The sequence below is a fragment of the Zonotrichia leucophrys genome, chromosome 18, assembly GCF_028769735.1.
Source record: "Zonotrichia leucophrys gambelii isolate GWCS_2022_RI chromosome 18, RI_Zleu_2.0, whole genome shotgun sequence".
In the NCBI taxonomy this organism is placed as follows: Eukaryota; Metazoa; Chordata; class Aves; order Passeriformes; family Passerellidae; genus Zonotrichia; species Zonotrichia leucophrys.
This window is the reverse complement of record NC_088187.1, coordinates 2,762,602-2,782,946: the sequence shown is the minus strand read 5'-3', so window position 1 is coordinate 2,782,946 and position 20,345 is coordinate 2,762,602. Positions and strand designations below refer to the sequence as shown.

Here is a 20,345-nt window from a genome sequence, read left to right as displayed (position 1 = left end):
TCACCTGCCAAGGGAGTGGCAAATTTCTTAGCTTTCTGCACTGGCTGGTCCTGATACAACAATTAAGGCTCAAGAGTTAATGATTTCCCTCTGGGAAAGCTCCAGCAGCCAAGCTGCAGGGCTGGGCTCTGTCCTTGATCAACATTTGCAACCTTTTATTCATCCAGCTCCCCAGCATGAAGCCCAAAACCCCTCAGGTGAGGCTTGGAGCACAAGGTCAATATTTTAAGGTTCATTTTTCATTTTCCAGCAGGGCTGGGGCATTTAGTGAGCTCTGAAAGCTTGTATCTTGTTACTGCATCAAGGCTGTAACCAGAGCCAGCTGCTGGCCAGAGCCCCAGCAACCTGCACCCTGTTAACCCTGTCCTTCCCCAAGCCCAAAGCTCCTTCAGTTTGTACCCAGGGCTCCAGCAGCTGAGGAAAGGGCACAAAGAACTCATCCAGGCTGTGGATTTCACTGTTTTAACATCACTGTTAAACAACAGATTTTGTTGCCTATTTCTTGTCCCTTCAAAGCAGAAGGTTTTGTTTCTAAAGTGCTTTTAAGGCACTTAAGGCCCCTGTGCTTGTTTCCAGCTGGTGACTGCTCAGGTAAAAGGGATTGTGGCCACTCAAACCTGTCCTGTTCCAGAGCCTGAGCATCCATCCAGCTTGGATTTCTGGAAGAGCAGTTAGTTCTACCCAGATCTGAATCTCCAGTTTCTCTTGAGTGCCTGAAGCACTTCAAAATGCAGTTACAGGACACAACTGTCTCCTGTATCCTATCTATATACCTGAATCTGCTTTTAAAGAGAAGGATTCTGCTTTTTGCTGCAAGCACAGTATTTTTGAATAACTCACAGATGCTCAGTAACATGAATTCCATGGGCCAGGAGTCTGCTCTGGAAGAATGCTTCCAGGTGACTGATGAGGCTTAAATATTCTCCTCCTCCTGGCACACCTTTTCCTGCAAACAGGTGCATAAAACTTCTCTATCTCACCAAGGAGGAGTTTGACATCACAATGTCACAACTTAGCTTATTGTGAGTTGCTCCTTGGCAAAAAAAAATAAAGCTGCAGTGGCACCAGCACTTTGTATTGGCTTCCCCTCCAGTGAGGAACTAGGGCTGAACAGGCAGAGAGGAGCCCCTTCATCAAAACAATGAGGGCAGAGCTCCTGGAACTGAGAGAAAAGCCTCAGACAAATATAAAATAAATATCTTCCCAACAGGGTTATTTGAGGCAGGCTCCAAATTCCACTCTCCCCATCAACACTTGGCCAAAGAATTTTTACATCATTTCCCACTTTGTGTCTCCTCTGATTCCACCCACAACTGCCACCAACTGACCCTTCTGGAGGTTTTGGTTCTGGCACTACCCAAGTGCACAATGAGGCCAAATCACAGGATGCACCAGCAACAAGGGAACACAATGGAGCCACAGAACCTGGCTCCATTATTCAAGGTATAAGCTCTAGATAGTTCATTCACAATATGCACAAAGAGGCAAAACACCAGCCAAAAAAAACCCCAACCATCCATCCATCCACCCATCTATCCATCCATCCATCTATCTATCTACCTATCTATCTTCAGGGCTTGAAATAACTATAACTGACTGATGAATTTAATTGCATTTTCTTTTTCTCATTCATACATTTTAAGTTATTTACTTTCTGCTTATGCTCAGATTCAGGCCTTGGAAAAGCCCTAGCCATATATAAAGAGGATGGGGAATCTATTTAAACATGTTTGCAGGTCTCTGATGTCTCCATGAAACTGAGCAGGCACAACTACAGCACTCTGCAGGTTCAAAACAAAATTAAATTACCCAAAAGCGTAAGCAAGTTAGAATCAAAGGGCTCCCTTTTGGCTGCACTTTGGATTTACAGTAACAGCAACACTTGTCAGCTGTCACAGACATTACAGCTCCATGGAGGAGAACACTGCCCCTTGGTGGATAAAAGGGAAAGGAAACATTTGCAACTGCTCCAAGTACAAATAATTCCACAGGGATTTCCATCTCTCCCCATCCAAGTGGATTTCCTGGCAGCATGGCTGTGCAGGGCCCCACAGGCACACCCAGCAGGGCACTGGGCTGCCCCCACAGCTCACCCAGTGCCAGCTGGCCCTGCAGCTGTCACTCAATATTCAAAAAACATCAAAAGGCCAAAGGACACAATTCCCTTTTCAGCTGTGTTTGAAGACATCTATTAAGGATGACATGGAAGTCTGAAATTGCTGAGTTTCAGACTCAGTTCAGTTTTGCCTCCCTTCTCTTCTCAAATCCTCACCTTTCACGCCACACTGGGATGGCAGGAATTACATTTTACCATTATTTTATTTATTTCCTTTCATTCACATGTTCAGTTCTTGCAGAGTTACTATTGCAGTCTACCAAGATACAAAAAGCTGTTTATTTTGAATACATTCATTATTTCTTTGCTTCCTCATGAAGCTGAAATGCTGCTCTGTGGCCATGTGTGGCTCTTCTTCAGAAGCACAAAATGCACCTGGACAGAGCACACAAAACCACTGAAAGCAAGAGGCTTTCCAAAAAGCCAACATGAAATGTCAGTGACATATTAAAGCAGCACCCACACAATTCAGTGGTGAGGTTTCTGTCATGTCTGGTTGCTCAGATAAGAACAACTACAGTCTAATTCTGTTCTTTCTCTCTGCCAGACCTATTCTCCACTGCCCTGAAGTCCTTGGTCCTTTTAGAGAAGACAGAAATGCACACACTTGCAAGAGGGCCCTACTACACAACTTCAAAAACTTGATTTCCACCAAATTTATCTTCTAAGGAAATCCCAAGTCAAAAGCCTCTAAGTATTAGCACACACCTACACACCATAACACAGGAGAATTACTTTGCAGGTATGCTGGATCAATAAAAGTTAAACATAATAAAGAGCTGATGATTATCAAGTATTACTTCCTAGCACATATTTGAATCCAGCAGTTTTTACAGAAAAATCTTTCTAGCATGTTTACCTGGGCAAAAATGTAAAAGTAGAAAAAAGATTAGATTGCCTTTTGCTTTCTTTCAAATAAAAATTTCTTTCTTGCAACAAGGAAAGGAGAAAACACTTTCCATTTCCAAGTGCCTGGGAGCCATTTCACACACTGAGACTTTACCAGCTGCAGAACAGCTGCCAAGATTTCCAGCTGTGCATCACTGTAAAGCCATAAGAATATTGTAGGACCTGGAAGAAGGTGCTGTTATAAAACTAATTCAAACAGAATATCTAAACACATCAATTTGCCTTCATTTTAGCCTATCAAAGCCCTGTGGTAAATCAAATTCTCTACAGAATTTTGCTTTGCAGCACAGTCCTCTGGTTTTTGTAGCAGAGTTTAGGGACTGCCTGCATCCTTGGGGAAGCAGCTGGATAAAATAAATGCCCTTGTTCATCCCTCAGCATCCCTGATGAACAGGACTGCTTCTACTGAACTAACATAAAAAATTTAAACACAGTTGTCTATAGCTTCAAATGGATTTGGGCTTTTGTCCTCCAGCTTTTACCCTGATCCATGTCCTCTGTGCTGTTAAACACTGTTCAGCAGAAACAAGTTGAAATCCCAAGATAAAGATGATTTCAACTATTTATGATAATAGCTATTATCTGGGATCTTATTTCACTTTTTAAATTTATCTATGACCTTTACAAAACTACAAAACAGATGGACAGAGCTGGAGAGAACTGAATTGATTTTGACACCTTCCATGGCCTGTAAGAGCACAGGATAATTCACTCATTAAGTTCTAAATGAAGAAACTATTCCAACTAACACTGGTCATACAGAATTCTGTACTGGATGCTGCACCTCCCACATCACTGCAAAACAGGTGAGATGCTGTCAGCAACCTTCAGATCTAATGCACAACATGAGCAAATTCATGAAGGCCAAACTCCACTGTGACTCAGCCTGTGATATCTGCCTTTGGAAAGTCAGAAACACAGGTTAAAGCTACAAAAGGTGTGGAACTAACTACAGATCACAAATGAACACCAAGCCATGCTGTTAAAACTTACTCCTCTTGTACTGAGCTTCCCCACCACCACCAGACCACACTTTCAAATACCTTTAGGTCACCAGCCTCAGGTTTTTCAGTCTCTGAATCGTCATCTTCCTACAAGACAAGAATTTACAGGATTAAGCTTAAAGAGCAGGCCTGGCAAGTAACTGAACTTACAGCAAAGGGCATTCAGCAGCCCAGCAGCAGTCCAAGACCCTTTTCCATGGAGGGTAGTTTTGCCCCACCCACTCATAACCAGAAAACAAGTCCTACAATCAGGGGAAGGAGTGTTTGTTTGGTTTTTGGGGGTTTTTGTAGGCAAAAGCATCACTCAGCAGCAGTTGTGCCTACAAAAATCATGCAGCTCTGGAATGCTCAGAATTAGACAACAAGAAGCAGCAGAACTGGGGAACAAAAGCATTTGTCCTTGGATAATTCTGTCCCCTCCATTTGGCAGGTGGTGATTGAAGAGCCTCTGTTCAGCAGTACCCACAGAAAAAGCAGCATTTGCAAGACCTGTGATAGTCCCAAGCATCAGCAACACACACAGGACACACAGCTGGCCTGCCAGCAAACCAAACATGCAGGCTTGGAGAGAGAGAGAGGGTCTGGCCTAGCAGCAAGTTCCAGGGATCCAGGGATCCAGCAGACACAACCTCCTTGCTGGTGCAGAGCTCTCGTGCCTTGCTTGCAGATGCTGTGAACCTCCACACATGGCAACACTGACAAATTCCAGGTGAAGTCTCCATTTTTTAAACATTTCTTTTATGAACTAGAAATAAACCAAAGAGCTGGGGGAACTTCTGTCCTGAACACAGCACTGTGTGAAGATCCACACCAGGAGAGCAGGAAGCTCCAGGTTGGTCCCCTGGGCTGCTGTCCCCTCCCTGGGCACCCTCCCAGCACCCCTGTTTCTACACACAAACACATACCCTGGGTTCAAAACAAGTTTGAGGAGCAGGAAGTGTTTTTCATGCTCACAATCACTCAGCAAAATGGTTTTTCTTCCAAACTTTCCCACAAATTTCAATGTTGGCCCAAAACCAAGAAATTTCAGCTTCAAAAAAGGCAACAAAAGTGAAATGAGAGATGCAACTGAAAGGAAGAGTTTACAAGGAACTGCCCACCTCAAAGCATTGGCACAGGAGCCAGTTCTGACAAGACTGATCACAAAATAATGGTAGAAAGTTTTAATTGAGTGAATTAAGATGCCTCTCATACAGATTTGAGACACAAACTCCTTCACTCCACCTTCCCTTTCTGCAAGATGCACACATGACAATAATTCAGTCCAGACTGTCAAGGGTTAGTTACAGTGAGTTTGTAACTAGCAAAGAACCAACTGACTTGGTGTTTACACAAATGACACTGCTCTCCCTTCTACAGTCTCTATTATACAGATAAAAGTGATTTCCATCAAAGCAAAAATGGGTTGAATTATCCATGTTGCAGACAGGAACTGAAACAGCTCCCAAAAAGCTCTGACCTAGCAGGGAGTAAGGACATGAACAAACAAAGCAGCATTTCTGAGAAGTGGCTTTGAATAAAACCAGAGCCTTTCCAGTCACTGTTAAAGCAGTTAAAACACCCACTGAGCTGCACAGGACAGCCTGAGTGCACCTCACTCTGCTTTCTAAAAACAGCTCATCACCCCCATGAGCTGCCAGCACAAGCAATGCCAAGGAAGTTTTCAAATCTGCTCAGAGAATATTTAATGGAAAAAAAAGGGAAGTAACTTGTGCAACCTGCACTGAAACCACAGAGCTAAGGAAGATCCAGTGGCTGACAGCAGGGACTGACTGATTGTCCTTTCCTGAACAGCAGCTGAGGATGGAGAGCTGCAACCTGCACCAGAAGCTGTGCATGGCACAATCCATCTACCAGCCCTTCACAACTCTAACTAAACACAGCTGACCCTGGCAAGCACCTGGATCACACTCAGGGCTTCCTCTGGACTGCCCAGACCTCACTGAAGCAGAGTCCAGAAGTGCTGGGTATAAAAGAAGAATCACTGAAGCAGTAAAAAGGTTCATTGCTTTGCCTAGGGAGACACCAGGCAAGAGAACAGAACCTAAAACAGGAACAAGAGACTGAGGAACTCCTTGGCTGCTGCTTGGGCAGACAAATGGCAGAAAAAAGTGTCTCCTAAGAGACTGATCCAACACACACACAGAGCAGATTTCAGTGAGGAAAAGTTACAGGAGTAGTCCTAGGTTTTTGGCTATGTCATAGAGGAAAGAATTGGAACAGGGAGAAGATAAAACACTGTTTAGAAAAAGACTGACAATAAAGAAAGGAGATGAGAGCCTTCCCTTTTCCCCTCCAAACTTATTGTTTCACTCCCCCAGACCCAGGCAGAACTACACATCCCTCTGAGTGATGCAGCTGCTCTCACACACTGTGAGCTCCATGCCTGTCCCCCCACAGTGCTGTTATCTCAGAATCCAGGTGACATCAGACACGTGCCATGCACCTGTGACAGACAGAAGCCACCCACATGTAGACAGGACACTGTTACATCAAGGTGCCTTGATGCAGGGAGTGCATGGAGCTGCACACAAAAGAATCATTTAACACAGCACAGAAGTTTGTTCTTTTAAATCCACCAGCTGAAAGTGTGCTTCTCTTACAAGGTTCTTATAAGTCAGCTATGTTTAAAGAACAGCTTTTATTTGGAGTGGCTGTAACAGCCTTTTTCCCATAAAAGAGTCCAAGGACACCAACACAGTAACGAGCAACACGAGCTGTGCCAAGCTGCTGATGGGCTCAGGGCAAATGCTTTGTACTTGAAAACAAAGTGAAAAGAGGAGGTGCAAAGTGCTGAAACCCACACCAGGACTCAGATATTCCGGGTTCCATCACGGGTCGCTATTTGGAGTTTTTATTTGAAAGAGAAAAGTCTCTACAGCCTGTGTAAGGGGTCAAGAGAAGCTCCGGAGCAGGGAGGTACTTACTGACTGCCTGCTGTTCTCATCGTCCTCCTCCTCGTAGCCTTCCTCGTCCCCCTCCAGCCGGGTAAAGTCATCTTCTCCGTACCCAACTGACACCAGGCCTCCTTTCTCTCCTAAGGAGGAAGAGAAAAGGAAAACGCTGAGGGAAGGGGAGGTGGCAGCGTGCGGGGCCTTCCCCTCACACCGGGGAAAGCGCCGGGCCGGCGCGGGCCGCACGGGGGAACCCCGGCACCCCAGCCCGCCGTTTGTCCCGGCCCCCTGCCCGCCCTCACCCGTGGGCGCTCCCCCATCGCTCCCCGCCGTGCCGGCCTCGCTGTCCGACTCCGGGTCCGAATCCTCGGCATAAACGGCCAGCGAGGAGAGAACGCTGCGCTTCGCCGCCGCCATCTTCCGCCCCGGCCGCGGCGCACTTCCGGCGCGCGGGGATGACGTACACGGCGCTGTCACCATGGCAACGCTGCCCTCCTTCCGCCCTCAGCGGCTCCCGCCGCACCGGGGCCGTCCCGCCCGCACGGCCGCACCAAAAGCTGCCCTGGAAAATCACGGCCGGAGGGCAAAACCCTCAGCCAGGCGGAGCGGAGCGTCTCGGGGGAGGAGAGGGGATGAAAAATGCGCGGGCTGGCCCTTTAAGGGAAGCGTTTGACGTCATTTTGTGGCGCCGCGACAGCACCTGCCGGGTGCGGAGCGAGCGCGGAGTGTGGGGGCCGGGACAGGGCGGAGGTGGGACGGGGACATGGAGGGGATGCAGGGACACAGGGGAGGAGGGGAGATGGATGAGGAGGAGCCGCCTGCCCCCACAGCCCCTCCGTGCCGGGTGCGGGCGGGCTTGGCGGGCACTGCCCCGCTCTGAGCCCCTGGGCTGTGCCCATGGGGACGGACTGAGCCACAGCAAACACAGCGCGGCCCTCTGCAGTGAGGGGTCTGCATAAGCATCCCTGAGGGACCCGCCCAAAGGGGGAGTGGGGCAGGGGAGCCCTGGGGGAGGCCGGGGCAGGGGAGGGTGGCAGCGGCCGGGTGGAGCTCAGGGTCCTGTGGCCTCCTCAGGATGAGCGGGAAGGCTCCTGCGGGCCTGGAGGGCAGGGTCCGGAAAACACTGCAGAAAGTCTTCGGCTTCGAGTCCTTCAAGACTTCCCTGCAGGAGAGTGCGACCATGGCTGTGGCGAGAGGTGAGGCTGGGCACGGGAGACGTGTGGAGCACGGCGGGCTGTCCGTCTGTCCGTCTGCATCCGTGCAGAGGATGCAGGAGCTGCTGTGGTGCTGCTGTGAGCAGATCCCACCCTGAGTGCCCTGCCCTCCCCGCCCTCCTCTGCTCTGAGGTGGCTTCGGTGGCCCTGCAGCACGTGCTGCACACGAGCTCTGCTTCTTTTCCTGCTTCTTTTCCTTTCATTTGCTTTGTGACACCGTCATTGTATCAGCCATGGAAATGGGAAATGGGAAGTGCAGCATTGTTGGTGTCTTTTCTAGTTGTCTCCTCACACCTGCCAGTGTGTTTGTGGTCAGGTGGCATCAAACATTCAGACATTTTCAGAGTAAAACTGTCCTTGTGTTAAAGACAATGCCAGCAGAGGACTTGATTTCCTGGCATAGCTGAGATCCTCAGACTCATGGGGCCGTTATCAGAAACATTTCTGTGCTGGTGTTGACACATGGCCCGACAGGCAGCTCACACAAACAAGCTGCCAGCTCCCCCAGCAGCTCTCTCAGTGTGAATCAGAGCAGTGCCCAGCTCAGTTCCATCTGTCACCACTCACTGTTGACAACAGACCTGTCAGGAGTGGGATTCGGTGTGCAAGGTGTCTCTGCCTGTTAACCTGGTGTCTCTGCACCTTCCTGGCTTGAGCTGGATCCTGGTTAGTGCAGGAGCAGTCCCTCACTGCAGGATGTGATCAGTGTGGAGATTTCCAGCTCCTGTTTCATGTGAGGGGCCTTTCTGGGATAAGCTTTAAGAGGATGTGGTGAAGTTCTGTCGTGGGGCTGGTAATGTGGTAAGTGGAGGGCTGTAAAATGAGTGAAAGCAGGAGGAGATCTCCTCCTTTTCTGGAGGAGATTCAGCATGAATAACTTAACTTCTCTTTATCTTGGTTTCTGTGTATCTTCTGGTACTTTTGTACAGCTGCCTCTAGATGTTTACAAAGCAATCTGAGGTTCTTTGAAGGAAAGCACTGCTGGCATGCAAAGTGTTGCTGTGCTTTTAGAACCTACACTAAAGGGTTTTGTTGCTGTGCCACCTGGTACAAGCACACAGGTGCTGTTCCTGCCTGAGCCCCAGGAACTCAACACCACTCAGAGGCCTTGAGCTTTCTTCTGTTGTTTTTGCAGGAGAGAAGGATGTCTTTGTGTGCATGCCCACAGGGGCAGGGAAATCCTTGTGCTACCAGCTTCCTGCAGTTCTGGCAGTGGGCATCACCATTGTCATTTCACCTCTGATTGCACTGATCCAGGTAACTGTCTCTGCTGGCTGGGGAGTAGCAGCCAGGGAAGGGGAGCCTCTGGAGGCACAGCAGCTGCCCTCTTGTCTTTGTGCTGCTCACCTGCCTCTGGATTCTCCTGATGGCTCAGTGTGCTTTCCTTACCCTGGGATAGGTGAGGACAGCAGAGTATCTCTGCTATGATGCTTTGCATTTCTCTATAAGGATGGTTTTGCCTTTAATAATAACCTGGTGGTTTTTACAACTGAGCCTTTCTCCATTTTCTCCAGACATTAGCAGCAAAGCAGAGTAACTCAAATGCACCAAAAGACAGACCTTTAACCAGAAAAAAAATATTACAGCGTCCTTAGACGGTCACTGTGGTGAGAGAAGGACGAGAATCTTGTTTCTTGATCAGAAGGCTTGGTTTATTCATATAAGATATATAATACATTATAACTATACTAAAAAGAAAAAGAAGAGAGAGTTTGCAGAGGCTGCTAAGCTAAGAATAGAATAGAAAGAATGAATAACAAAGTTCTGTGTCCAGGGAATCTGTCCCTGAGCTGCTCCTGTGATTGGCCTTTAATGGTACACATGGAAGATGAGCCAATCACAGGGGCACCTGCTACATTTCACAGCAGCTGATAACAATTGTTTACATTCTTCTTCTGGAGCTCTGCTTCCCAGAAGATGGACAAATGTGAAAGAAAGGATTTCTATGAAAAAATGTCTGCGACAAAAAAACCTGCTACTTTACCTATAAACTAATAACTCCAGGAGTGATGAAGTTGCCTTTGAAGGCACAATTCATTCTGCATCAAAATGTCTTTTTGTTGCAGTCAATCTGTGATGGGAAGAAGCTGGTTTAGTAGAGCTGCTCTATGAGCATTTTCATCTGTGAGACTTTTTTTCCTCTGCTTTGCCTTTTCTACTGTTTCATCACCTGTTGGGAGAAACAATTTCCTGTAAGAGCAGCTGTAGCATTGCTCAGACTTGTGCAGACCATTGGCACTGTGTGACATCTGCTGCTGCAGGCTGCTGGTTTGGGATTTGCTATTTGTGGAATTATTGAACTCCTTTACAGTCTGTAATACACATGGAAAATGATAGCAGGCTTGGTGGTACTTCTCAGGAAGATACTATAAACAGTGAATTTGTTCCAAGTGTGAGGATTACTGATGAAACTGGCCAATATTAATGATATGGAGGTTAAGATATCATTGATAAGAGAGTTACAAATAGGTTGAGATGGGCTTGGTGAGTCTTAGAGGAAAGAGCTGGAGTAAACCCCCAGTCCTCTCATCCAGCCCTGAGAAGGGGTTGCTGTGCCTGAAATGATCATGATGTAGCCAAAGTTCAAGAGTTCAGCCTGTACACTTCATTATAGGGAAGGCTGAGGGGTGACAGTGAACAGAAAACAGAAACAGACATTAAATCAATTATTGAAGCCAGATATTGAGTAAAATAATGAGATACCTGCTTTTCAGGACTCTTCATATCCTGAAATGTCAGGTGCAAGTCAAGTGCCAGTGAGCAGGGGACAGGGAAGTGAATTTGTATGGCCAGTGTTCATCTGGATGTGATGCAATGTTTTCTTCTTGGTTCTCATGACACAGCTGTCACCCATGCTTCTGGTTCTGCTGCAGTGGTGATTTGCATGGTCCTTGCACTTTGTCCTGTCTCAGTTGTGTTAGGACATGCTGCAGTTATTTAGGAGTGAGCTGCTCCCTGTTCTTGCAGGGTGGGAGTGTTCATTTTCCATCTGTGACAGCTCTGTAGTGTAAATGCTGAGATGTGTTCAGGTCACTGAGCCTGTGATGAGTTGTTCTGCACAGATCCCTGCTGGTGTTCCCTAGCAGCAAAAAAAAATTGTCTTAAAGTGAACGGATGCACAAAAATGGAGCTGAATGTAAGAGCTGGATGGAGCTCACAGGTGAAGGAAAAGGCATCTGAATGTAAGAGCTGGATGGAGCTCACAGGTGAAGGAAAAGGCATCTGAATGTCAGAGCTGGATGGAGCTCACAGGTGAAGGAAAAGGCATCTAGAATGGAAGCTGTAACTAACAGGGCTGTAGGTCCTGGGATTTGATCCTGGAGGTGGAAGCTGGGGCCTCACCTGGCTCTCCCTACTAGTCTTTCTTGGTGCTGATGACTTTCTTTATTCCCATTTGATTTTACTCTAGGATCAGGTGGATCACCTGCTGGCTCTGAAGATCAAAGCCTGCTCTCTGAACTCCAAGCTGTCTGCCCAGGAGAAGAAAACCATCCTGGCCGACTTGGCAAGCGAGAAGCCTCAAGTAAAGCTCCTGTACATCACCCCAGAGATGGCAGCTGCCTCTTCCTTCCAGCCAACACTGAACTCCCTGGTGGCCAGGAACCTGCTGTCCTACCTGGTGATAGATGAGGCTCACTGTGTGTCCCAGTGGGGCCACGATTTCCGCCCCGACTATCTGCGCCTGGGCTCCCTGCGCAGCCGCGTCCCCCGCACCCCCTGCGTGGCCCTGACTGCCACTGCCACCAAGCAGGTCCAGGAGGACGTGGTGGCAGCTCTCAAGCTCAAGCAGCCACTTTCCACCTTCAAGACTCCTTGTTTCAGATCTAACTTGTTCTATGATGTGCAGTTCAAAGAGCTCCTCGCTGATCCCTACGCCAACTTGAAGGATTTCTGTCTCAAGGCGCTGGAAGTGAAGGGAGCTGCTGGGGTAGGTTTTACCTTTAGGGAAGAAAACTAAACTGGACAAGATCAACCCTAATGTTCCCTGGACTTTCAGGGGTTGGTGAGGCCCTGGCAGGTTTGTGGCAGGAATTGAGGAGGTCCCAGGAAGGAGAGTGCTTGTGTGTATTTTCTAAGTCGTCTGAAAGTGCACACAAATGTTTTTTAGTTCCCCCAAAACAGGTAGAGTGTGAAGGCTGTGGTCCTGTCAGAGATATCCTAAGAAGGGGGTTAGTCTAAAAGAAAATTGATTAGGAATAAAGAACAAGCATTTCCACTTGCTTTGTCACATCTTCTGTGACCATTGTATGTTTGTGTTCTGCATTTTTAGTGTTGTGAGGGTGAGCAGAAGGATTTGAAGTGTTGAATTGCCTGCTCTAACACTAATTCTCAAAATAACTCTGCAGCTCAGCTATAACCTCTGCAGCTGGGTGTGTTTGTGAGATGGGAGAGGATGAGGGGCTGTACTTGCAGCTCAGTTGTTTGACTTGAGGCACTGTCCTGGCTCTGTCTCCTGGCTCCCAGGTGTACTCCGGCTGTGGCATCGTGTACTGCAGGATGAGGGATGTGTGTGACCAGCTGGCCATTGAGCTGAGCTACAGAGGGCTGAAGGCCAAGGCCTACCATGCAGGTACTGCAGTCTGCATCTCTCACTGCCTGGGAGAACTGAACTCTGCCACCTGGCTTGGGGCTACCTAGAAAAGAGCTTTCTAGGCCTGCTCTGTACTCTGTGTGATGCTCACACATCAGGTCTGTGAGGTAAGGGCAGGCCCTCACCACAATGGCATTCCCTTGTCTCCAGAACTGTTGGTTTTGTTGGATCTTTCATGGCCTGAATATAACAACTGCTTTTATCCTGGGTGGGGAGCTAGATGTTTTTCTCTGGAATAAAACCAGCTGCTGCTGACTTCTGCTTGGTCCCAGGCCAGTTCAAGCACTGGGAAGAAAAGAGTGTGTACATCAGACAGTTTTAGTGAGGGAGTGTGCCTGCAATGGGGGAATGGATGAGAAGGAAAATCCTCTTGTTTCTTTCCTTCTTTTTTTTGGGGTGGGGTTTGTTTTGTTTGATGGGTTTCTTTGTTGGTTTACTTTTCTTTTGGGGGGTTGGGGTTTGTTTGTTTGTTTTGGTCTGGTTTTTTGTGCTGTTGTTTACTTTCTTCTCTTTTCCTTCCCAGGGCTCAAGGCAGCTGACAGGACTTCTGTCCAGAATGAATGGATGGAGGAGAAGATCCCTGTCATTGTTGCAACCATCAGTTTTGGAATGGGAGTAGACAAAGGCAATGTCAGGTGTGTGAGGCTGAGTGCTGTGCACCATCAGAGACTGAAACCTGAGCAGGGGGAAGGAAAAGTCTCAGGCTCTGTTACCTAACCCACCTGACTCAACTGCCTGAAGTGATGAACACTTGCTTAAACCAACAAAACCAGTGCTGGAAGTTTTTTATCTTGAAAGCAGCAAAACTAAACCTTTGGGAAGGCTTTGTAAAAACATTAAACACAAGGCAGCAGAGCTGCTCTTTGCCAGTCAGCCTTAAAATCAAGAAAATGGGAGGAATGCTTTTCTGCCACACCCTCTAGGGTTTCAGAAAGAGCCCTCTCAGTGCAATCACAGCTGTCTCTTTCACTTCTCTCAGTGCAATAGTTGCTGTCTAAAAGCAGTGGAAAGAAAATCTGCACCTAAAATAATTCACCCACGCTCTATTAAAATAGTCAGAGCCAGCTTTTTTTGGAGATCTCTTGCATTGCAATAGGGAAAAAATAGCCCTTCACAAATGGCAATAACCATATAAAAATACAGCTCTGGTCCAAGGACAGAAACTTTGCACATGGTTTGCTGTTCCCCTGAGATTGCTGTCCCCATAAGGGCTCTGGGTTGGAATTCCTGCCCTGCAATATGGCTGTGCTGAGTTATTATTGTGAGCACTTACTGGAGGGAAAATTCAGGTGCAGCTCAGACAACACCCACAACTGACCTGATCTCTAAAATCCACATACAGAAGCTGCTCTGAATACTGTGAGAGAAGGGCAGGATATCACTGAGCTGTGCCAGCCTTTGTCACTGTGCTGCCAGGAAACAGGGCCATAGCAGTGACAATTGTACTCCTTGGTGCATCTTTCCAAACAGAGAAGTGAGGAGTCTCCTAGGACATGAATTAATGACCTGCTGAAGCCCTCTGCCCTGTCCAGTGGTCATTAAAAAAGGCAGAGAGTAACTGAAAGTGAAATATAGCTGAAATATGCTTGTAATCTGGTTACCTTACAAGAGTTAAAACGACTCTTTACAAGATTTTTAAAAATAACTTAAAGAACATTATACCCAAGCCTAGTTAACAAGGCACTGCTGCTTAGCCTTTGCTCTGTGCTGGCAGATTTCTGAGTATTCATGGATATGTTACCAAATCAGATCAGGTCTGACAACTTGTGGAGGTGACTCTTCTGGACAAAAGGGAAAACAGAGGTGGTGTCCCTTTTTATTCTGATGGAATCTGCTCCTCTGTCTTCACTGTTAATTCAGTTCTGCTTAAAATTATCTATCAATTTCTTCAGCAAACTTCCTGATGGGGTTTAAATGTGCAGGGCTCTGATGCTTCCTGCTTGGCCTGTTCCTGGGCTGTTTGTGTTTGAAGAAACACATTTGCTTGCTTTTGTCATTTAATCTTTAGCTACACCCATATGCATCATACCTGCCCTTGGGTCATGCTGGCTTTGAGGCAGACTTGAAAACATTGGCAGCATTGCTGTGCAATCCTCCCAAAACAGGTATAAGCTGCATTGCTGAATAGTCAGGTACAAGCAGGTTTAAAGCAGTCTTGCAGTGCTGTGTTGAAAGCCTTCCTGCAGAGATTACATAAAATTTAGTAATGATTATGTAGTCATATTTTTTGGTTAGGAAGGTTGTCTTCATCTGAGAAGCACAGTGAGGTGGAATTTCCCATGGAGATTTTGGCTAAATGTCTTTTTAAAAGAAGGTATTTAAAAATGTGTTTTGTAATGGTGCAGTTGTGTCCCACAAAATAAATATGACTTTTCTATTAATGCTGTATTTTATAATTGGTATTTATATTGGTAAAATCTCCCAAACTATTGAATTCAGTGTTTTTATTCCCAGTCTTCATAGCTGCACAGTTGTTTGCATGTTTGGGATATTCAAATGCTCATTCTTTTCTATCCATGTGGAGTGGCATCCTGCCCACATGCTGCCCAGGTGCATTTGTTTTCTTACAGCTCTGCTGCTTTCCATGTCTTGTGTGTTAAGAGGACTAAAACTTCAGTGTGCAAATTCTCTTGCTGTGTTCACTCTTTTTTTATGTTTTCTGCCCTGTTTTTTGCTGTTGTTGATGCCCACAGACACCAGTCTCTGAGAAACCTGCAGCCTCACGTTCCCTGTTTTACCCCTTGCAGATTTGTTGCCCACTGGAATATTGCCAAGTCAATGGCTGGGTATTACCAGGAGTCTGGCAGAGCTGGGAGGGATGGAAAACCATCCTGCTGTCGCCTTTATTACTCAAGGAATGACAGGGATCAAGTCAGCTTCCTGATCAAGAAGGAGCTCTCTAACATCCAGGTGAGAGCTGCAGAACTGTACCCCCCTGCCTGCATCACCCTGCCTTGCTCTGCTCTGCTTTGCCTGCAGTAACCTCTGAATAGGAAGAGATGAAATGAAATGTTCTGAGTCTAGAGCTGTGTGGAGCCCCATTTCAAGGGCTAGCAGAAGGAAGGGAGGCAGGGAAGGAAAAGGCTGCCAGAGCCAGGGGAATAGAGCAGAGACAGGGAGGTGTCTGTAGCTGTTTGCCATGTAGCTCAGAAGGGTTGGATTTGATCATTGCTAGAGTTACTCTGTGTAAATTTACATTGAAGACTACAGTTCCTTATCCCATCTACTTTCAGGAAAAAAAAGGCACCTTAAAAGAGTCTGACAAAGCTGTGATGACAGCTTTTGATGCCATTGTGAACTTCTGTGAGGAGCTGGGGTGAGTGCATTTCTTTCACAGACCACTGTTAGTGCTGGGGAAAACATGCCCTGTTCTTCCAAGAAACTGTTATGGCTGAGATGCTGCATGTGTCCCTGAGAAATCTCTTAACACTCCCACCTCTGAGCTAACTGAGACCTTGGTCTTGGAGTCTGACCAAGTCAGGAGGATGTTTAACTTCTCTGGTGATACATTTTACAATATTCCATCTTTGATCATGGGTTGACTTTGTTGCATTTGCTTTTGTTTTGACTCTCCTCCTTCACTCCTCTCCTAAGGGGGCAGAGAGCCATGGGATGGAAGCATTTGGATTTAATGTCTCTGTAAATCTCAGCATCTCCACTCTGCAGTGTCTGTGATTCTCACTGACCTTAGAACGACTTGGTGGTGCTTAGAATGTTTCAGAAACAGGCTCAAATTATGGATGTGCCCAATCTAAATGCAGACTAGCAACCACAACATGCCTTGTTCAGGTTTAGTTCATGCCCTGCATGCTGTAATTGTACTAATTGCTGTTCTATGCTGGGTCAGACATCAAAGCTGTAATTTTGCCAAGAAGAGAGCAGTATATGTCCACTAACTGAAAATGATCTTTGTGTGTCATGCTTACAAGTTCTTCATTTTGTTTCATTTTTCACATGTGGGTCTAGAACAGCTTTTTCAGCATGAATGTAACACATGCTGCTTTTCTGGTGCCTTGGTGAGAGTGTTCTCTTTTTGTCATGTTTGGCAAACAAATCCTGGGTTTATGGGATGGTCTTGTTTGTAGTGAAGTGTGGCACAGCACTGAGCCCTGGGGCACTCAGAAGGGGCACTTCTTTGTCCAAAGTCAGGGTGATGCTGTGAAGTAGCTGCTGGGAGACTTCTTTTCCTAAGAATTTGATCCACTTGTCTGAGGAGCTCTGCCCCAGATCACAGATGGCTGTAGTGGCTGACTTTTGTATAATCATAGAATGGTTTGGGTTGGAAGAGACCTTTAAGATGACCTAGTTCAACCCCCTGCCATGGACAGGGACACTTTCCCTTAGGCCAGGTTGCTCCAAGCCCATCCTACCTGGCCTTCCAAGGGATGGGGCATCCATAACTTCTCTGGGCAACCTGTCCCAATATCTCACCACCCTCAAAGTAATAATCTGAGTAAGGGAATATCACTGACTTAATCAGAAATCACCCCTCCCAGACTTTTTCTTCCCTTACCCAGCTTGATCCACTCTTCCAACTGCAAATCATGGGGTGTGCACCCCAGAGTCCCATAGTGCAGCACCCCTGCTTGGCTTCCCTGCTCATAACTCTGCAGGTGACTGAGGTGCTGTGGGAAGCAAAGCCACGTTGCATTTCTTGTTTACATATTGAATTAATACAGTTCTACTCACTATCTAAACAGTGAAAGCAAACCTCAAACTGTGACCTTGCAAGGTAATAAATAAGAACAAATAAAGACAGACTGTGTACTGGCAAGTAAGTTTTTGCATAGTGTATTTAGGCCTGAGTATGACAGGAGAACAATGGTCTAAGCTGCTTTTAGAGAGTGGGTTCAAAGCTTTCAGGGCCAGAGTTTCCTACTGCCCTTTTACAAGATGAAACCCCCCCTCCCAACACACGTAGCTGCAGCAGCAGAACACATCTTTATCAGATTTAGGTGGTGGCTGACCATTTGCCACCTCTAGCTGGTGGTTTTGCTTGAAAGATGAAAATCAGAGACGAGTTTACTTTGGTATTCGCTGAATGTTGCGGTTCCTGAATCCAGACAGGCTCATGTAGTGAGTTTGCTGTGGCCTGCAGAACAACTTGCTGCCACTGGGACATTGTTCTTGATGCAGGGAAGTTGCATGAAGAGAAATAACCACGCAGGGAGTGAGGTGAGAGTTTTCTGTGAACAACACAATCAGGTTGTACCCAGGCTGGTTCTTGCTCAGCTGTACCAAGTTCTGTGTCCCCACTTTGCTGGCTATGAGCCACCCCGTCTGTGCCTTGGAGATGTGCAGCACCCAAAGATAGCAGCAAACAAAATGAGAGCAATAAAAACAGAGCAGAAGATGACAATCACCACCAGCCCTCCAAGAGCCCAACCACTTGTTGCAATCAGGCTCTTTAGGTCTTGCAGCTCTGAGGATGCCTCTTGCTCTAGTGACATGCTGGCTTACACCCTGCTGGGGACAGACAACAACAGGGTCAGGTCTTGTATTCTCTCCATGCCCTCAGCCCCAAAACCAGTGCAGGTGTGCATGGTGTCTGTGCCTGCAGGCATCCCCCTCCAAAAGGAGGGTCACCCTTCACAGAAATGGGAGCATAAACCAGAAGAAGTCCAGCTGAGACTGGTTTAACAATCAGATCTACAAAGAGGAAAAGCTGCTTGCTCTACAGCAATCTGTTGAGATTTATTTTAATCATAGCTTATCAATATTCTCAATAATACAGTCTCTCCAGCATGTGCAATATGAACTCTGTGTCAGCTGTACAGCCTATACATGAAAAACAAGTATTCAGTGGGAGAAATTCCTTGATACCATTGCAGGGATCTCTAAAAGGGAGAGTTGGGGGCTTAAACTCTGAGGTCACAATGGAGATTAAAGGAACACTTACTTTAAAAAAGTCAAGCAAAAAGCCCCACCAATAATAAGCAAGGATCATGTACAACTTGTTTCTTCCATAGGGCTTTGAATAGTCCAAATATGTTAATAAGGGTGTCCTAATTTTATATTAAACTCCTGCTAATGAAGTTTGCTTTAGTAATGGTTTCTGTTACTCTGCAATAAAAGCATAAATTTTCCTCCCACAAGGAGGTCCAGTAATAATTTAAACTGGGATCTCAGTGGCTTCTACTCACTTGCTCTTTCACTGACACTTTGAATAATGACTTCACTGTCAGCTTTCTAAAGAACATCCAGCATCTCTTACTGAGCATCTTGTGGTTTTACTAAAGCTTCTCTGCTTCTCAAGGGAAATGATGGAATATTTCTCACACTTTCTTGCAAATGTGATTATGCATATGTAATACAGGAAGAGCTACAGGTTCTTTTTGAAAATTTGCTTGATTTGCTACCTCTTATGTCTGTATCCTGCATACTCTAAGAAGAAGAAGAATTACTCCTGTAAAGTGTTTCATGCTCAGCAGGCTGGATTTGAGTTGAAGCACAAACTCACACTTGCTGAAGTTTTTGTTTCTTTCTCAACAGCCAGATTTATTCAGTTAATGGTTTGTTTTCTGGGTAGATGGCAGATCACTGTGCTCAGCCTTTAACCAACCAGCCCACAGGACATCAAAGCTGTTCTGGATTCCTTTGCCTTCAAGAATGAGGCAGGCTAGATATAAGTTCCTTAGACCCAAAGGCAGAAATCCCATGGGACTGCATCCCCCAGGAAGTTCCTGTCTCTTGTGCTAAGTGCAGTTCACCTCCCAGAAAGGAGAGCTGTATGACATTTTATAAATACCTGAAGCTGTTGTGGTTTGTAGTAGGTGTTTCCTCTGTTGCCTCCTCTTCACTCCTCCAAGAGATCTTGGCCTGTGGTGAGGGGACCCCTTGCTGTACCTGGAGACTTGTAGAGGTAACCTGGACGTTTCCTCTTTGGGCTGAAGTAAATGATTAACAGCTGATTAATTCCTGCAAAGGTGTGGCTAATCTAATCAAATCAAAGGCCTTGAACCCAACTTAGAAGTCCTATTTCAGCTGTTCCTCAGACATTTCTTCCTCTTCATGGCTTTACCCACTCCTACAGCTGTGGCAGGGCTTGTAAAGGCCCACTGTGGCCTCTGTCTGGGGCAGGCTGCAGGATGTGGTGGAGAGAAGAGAGCTGTGTTTCCTGGATCCCAACTGGATCTGTGTTGCAAGCTCCAGCAGGAGACTGGAGTGAGACTGAACAGGATTGCCCTGCAGTCCAAAATTCACTGTGACAGTTCAGGTGAATAAACCCATTCTAGAGCATTGCACTGATGTGAGCTGCAATAAAACTCTCTATCACTTTCCTGACTGGAGAAGGACAGAGGGATGGTGCTGGAGAGAGAAGGGAGGGCAGAAGGAGGAGTGTGGCGTGTGACACTGCCTGTATGTAAAAGGAAACTTATTTTTCACAAGCCTGTGAAAAATAAGGAAACTTACTTTTACGCTGCCTGTGTAAAAGGAAACTTATTTTTCATAAGCCAAGCAAACCAGAGGGATAATGTTACAGAACAGAAGCCATTCCATTAAGTCATTAGTAGAACTTCAACCACTTCTGCTGGAGGGGTTGGCCTTGCTGGCTCTTTGAGGTTCCTCAGGGAAAGAAACAATTTCAACACTTTTTATCTTCACAACTGAAGTAAT

At 46.5% G+C, this 20,345-nt stretch overlaps 2 protein-coding genes across 6 annotated transcripts in view; one reads left to right on the top strand and one right to left on the bottom strand.

The window, feature by feature from the left end:
* Positions 1-7,513, bottom strand: part of SAP30BP (SAP30 binding protein) — a 29,133-nt gene extending 21,620 nt beyond the window's left edge. The window contains exons 1-3 of one of the 2 annotated variants that reach the window (XM_064728710.1): positions 7,226-7,381; positions 6,957-7,066; positions 4,069-4,116 (exon numbers count right to left, since the gene is read on the bottom strand). In XM_064728710.1, the coding sequence (XP_064584780.1) occupies positions 4,069-4,116; positions 6,957-7,066; positions 7,226-7,340 (273 nt within the window). In that variant the 5' untranslated portion in view covers positions 7,341-7,381. Of the gene's footprint in view, positions 1-4,068; positions 4,117-6,956; positions 7,067-7,225 lie in introns of both variants that reach the window. The other variant, XM_064728708.1, reaches the window with a different exon arrangement.
* RECQL5 (RecQ like helicase 5) overlaps positions 7,453-20,345 on the top strand; it is a 38,329-nt gene continuing 25,436 nt past the window's right edge. The window contains exons 1-8 of one of the 4 annotated variants that reach the window (XM_064728705.1): positions 7,453-7,630; positions 7,998-8,119; positions 9,273-9,394; positions 11,547-12,065; positions 12,602-12,707; positions 13,252-13,363; positions 15,476-15,638; positions 15,962-16,044. In XM_064728705.1, coding sequence (XP_064584775.1) covers positions 7,999-8,119; positions 9,273-9,394; positions 11,547-12,065; positions 12,602-12,707; positions 13,252-13,363; positions 15,476-15,638; positions 15,962-16,044 — 1,226 coding nt within the window. In that variant the 5' untranslated portion in view covers positions 7,453-7,630; position 7,998. Of the gene's footprint in view, positions 7,674-7,997; positions 8,120-9,272; positions 9,395-11,546; positions 12,066-12,601; positions 12,708-13,251; positions 13,364-15,475; positions 15,639-15,961; positions 16,045-20,345 lie in introns of all 4 variants that reach the window. The other 3 variants (XM_064728704.1, XM_064728706.1, XM_064728707.1) reach the window with 3 other exon arrangements.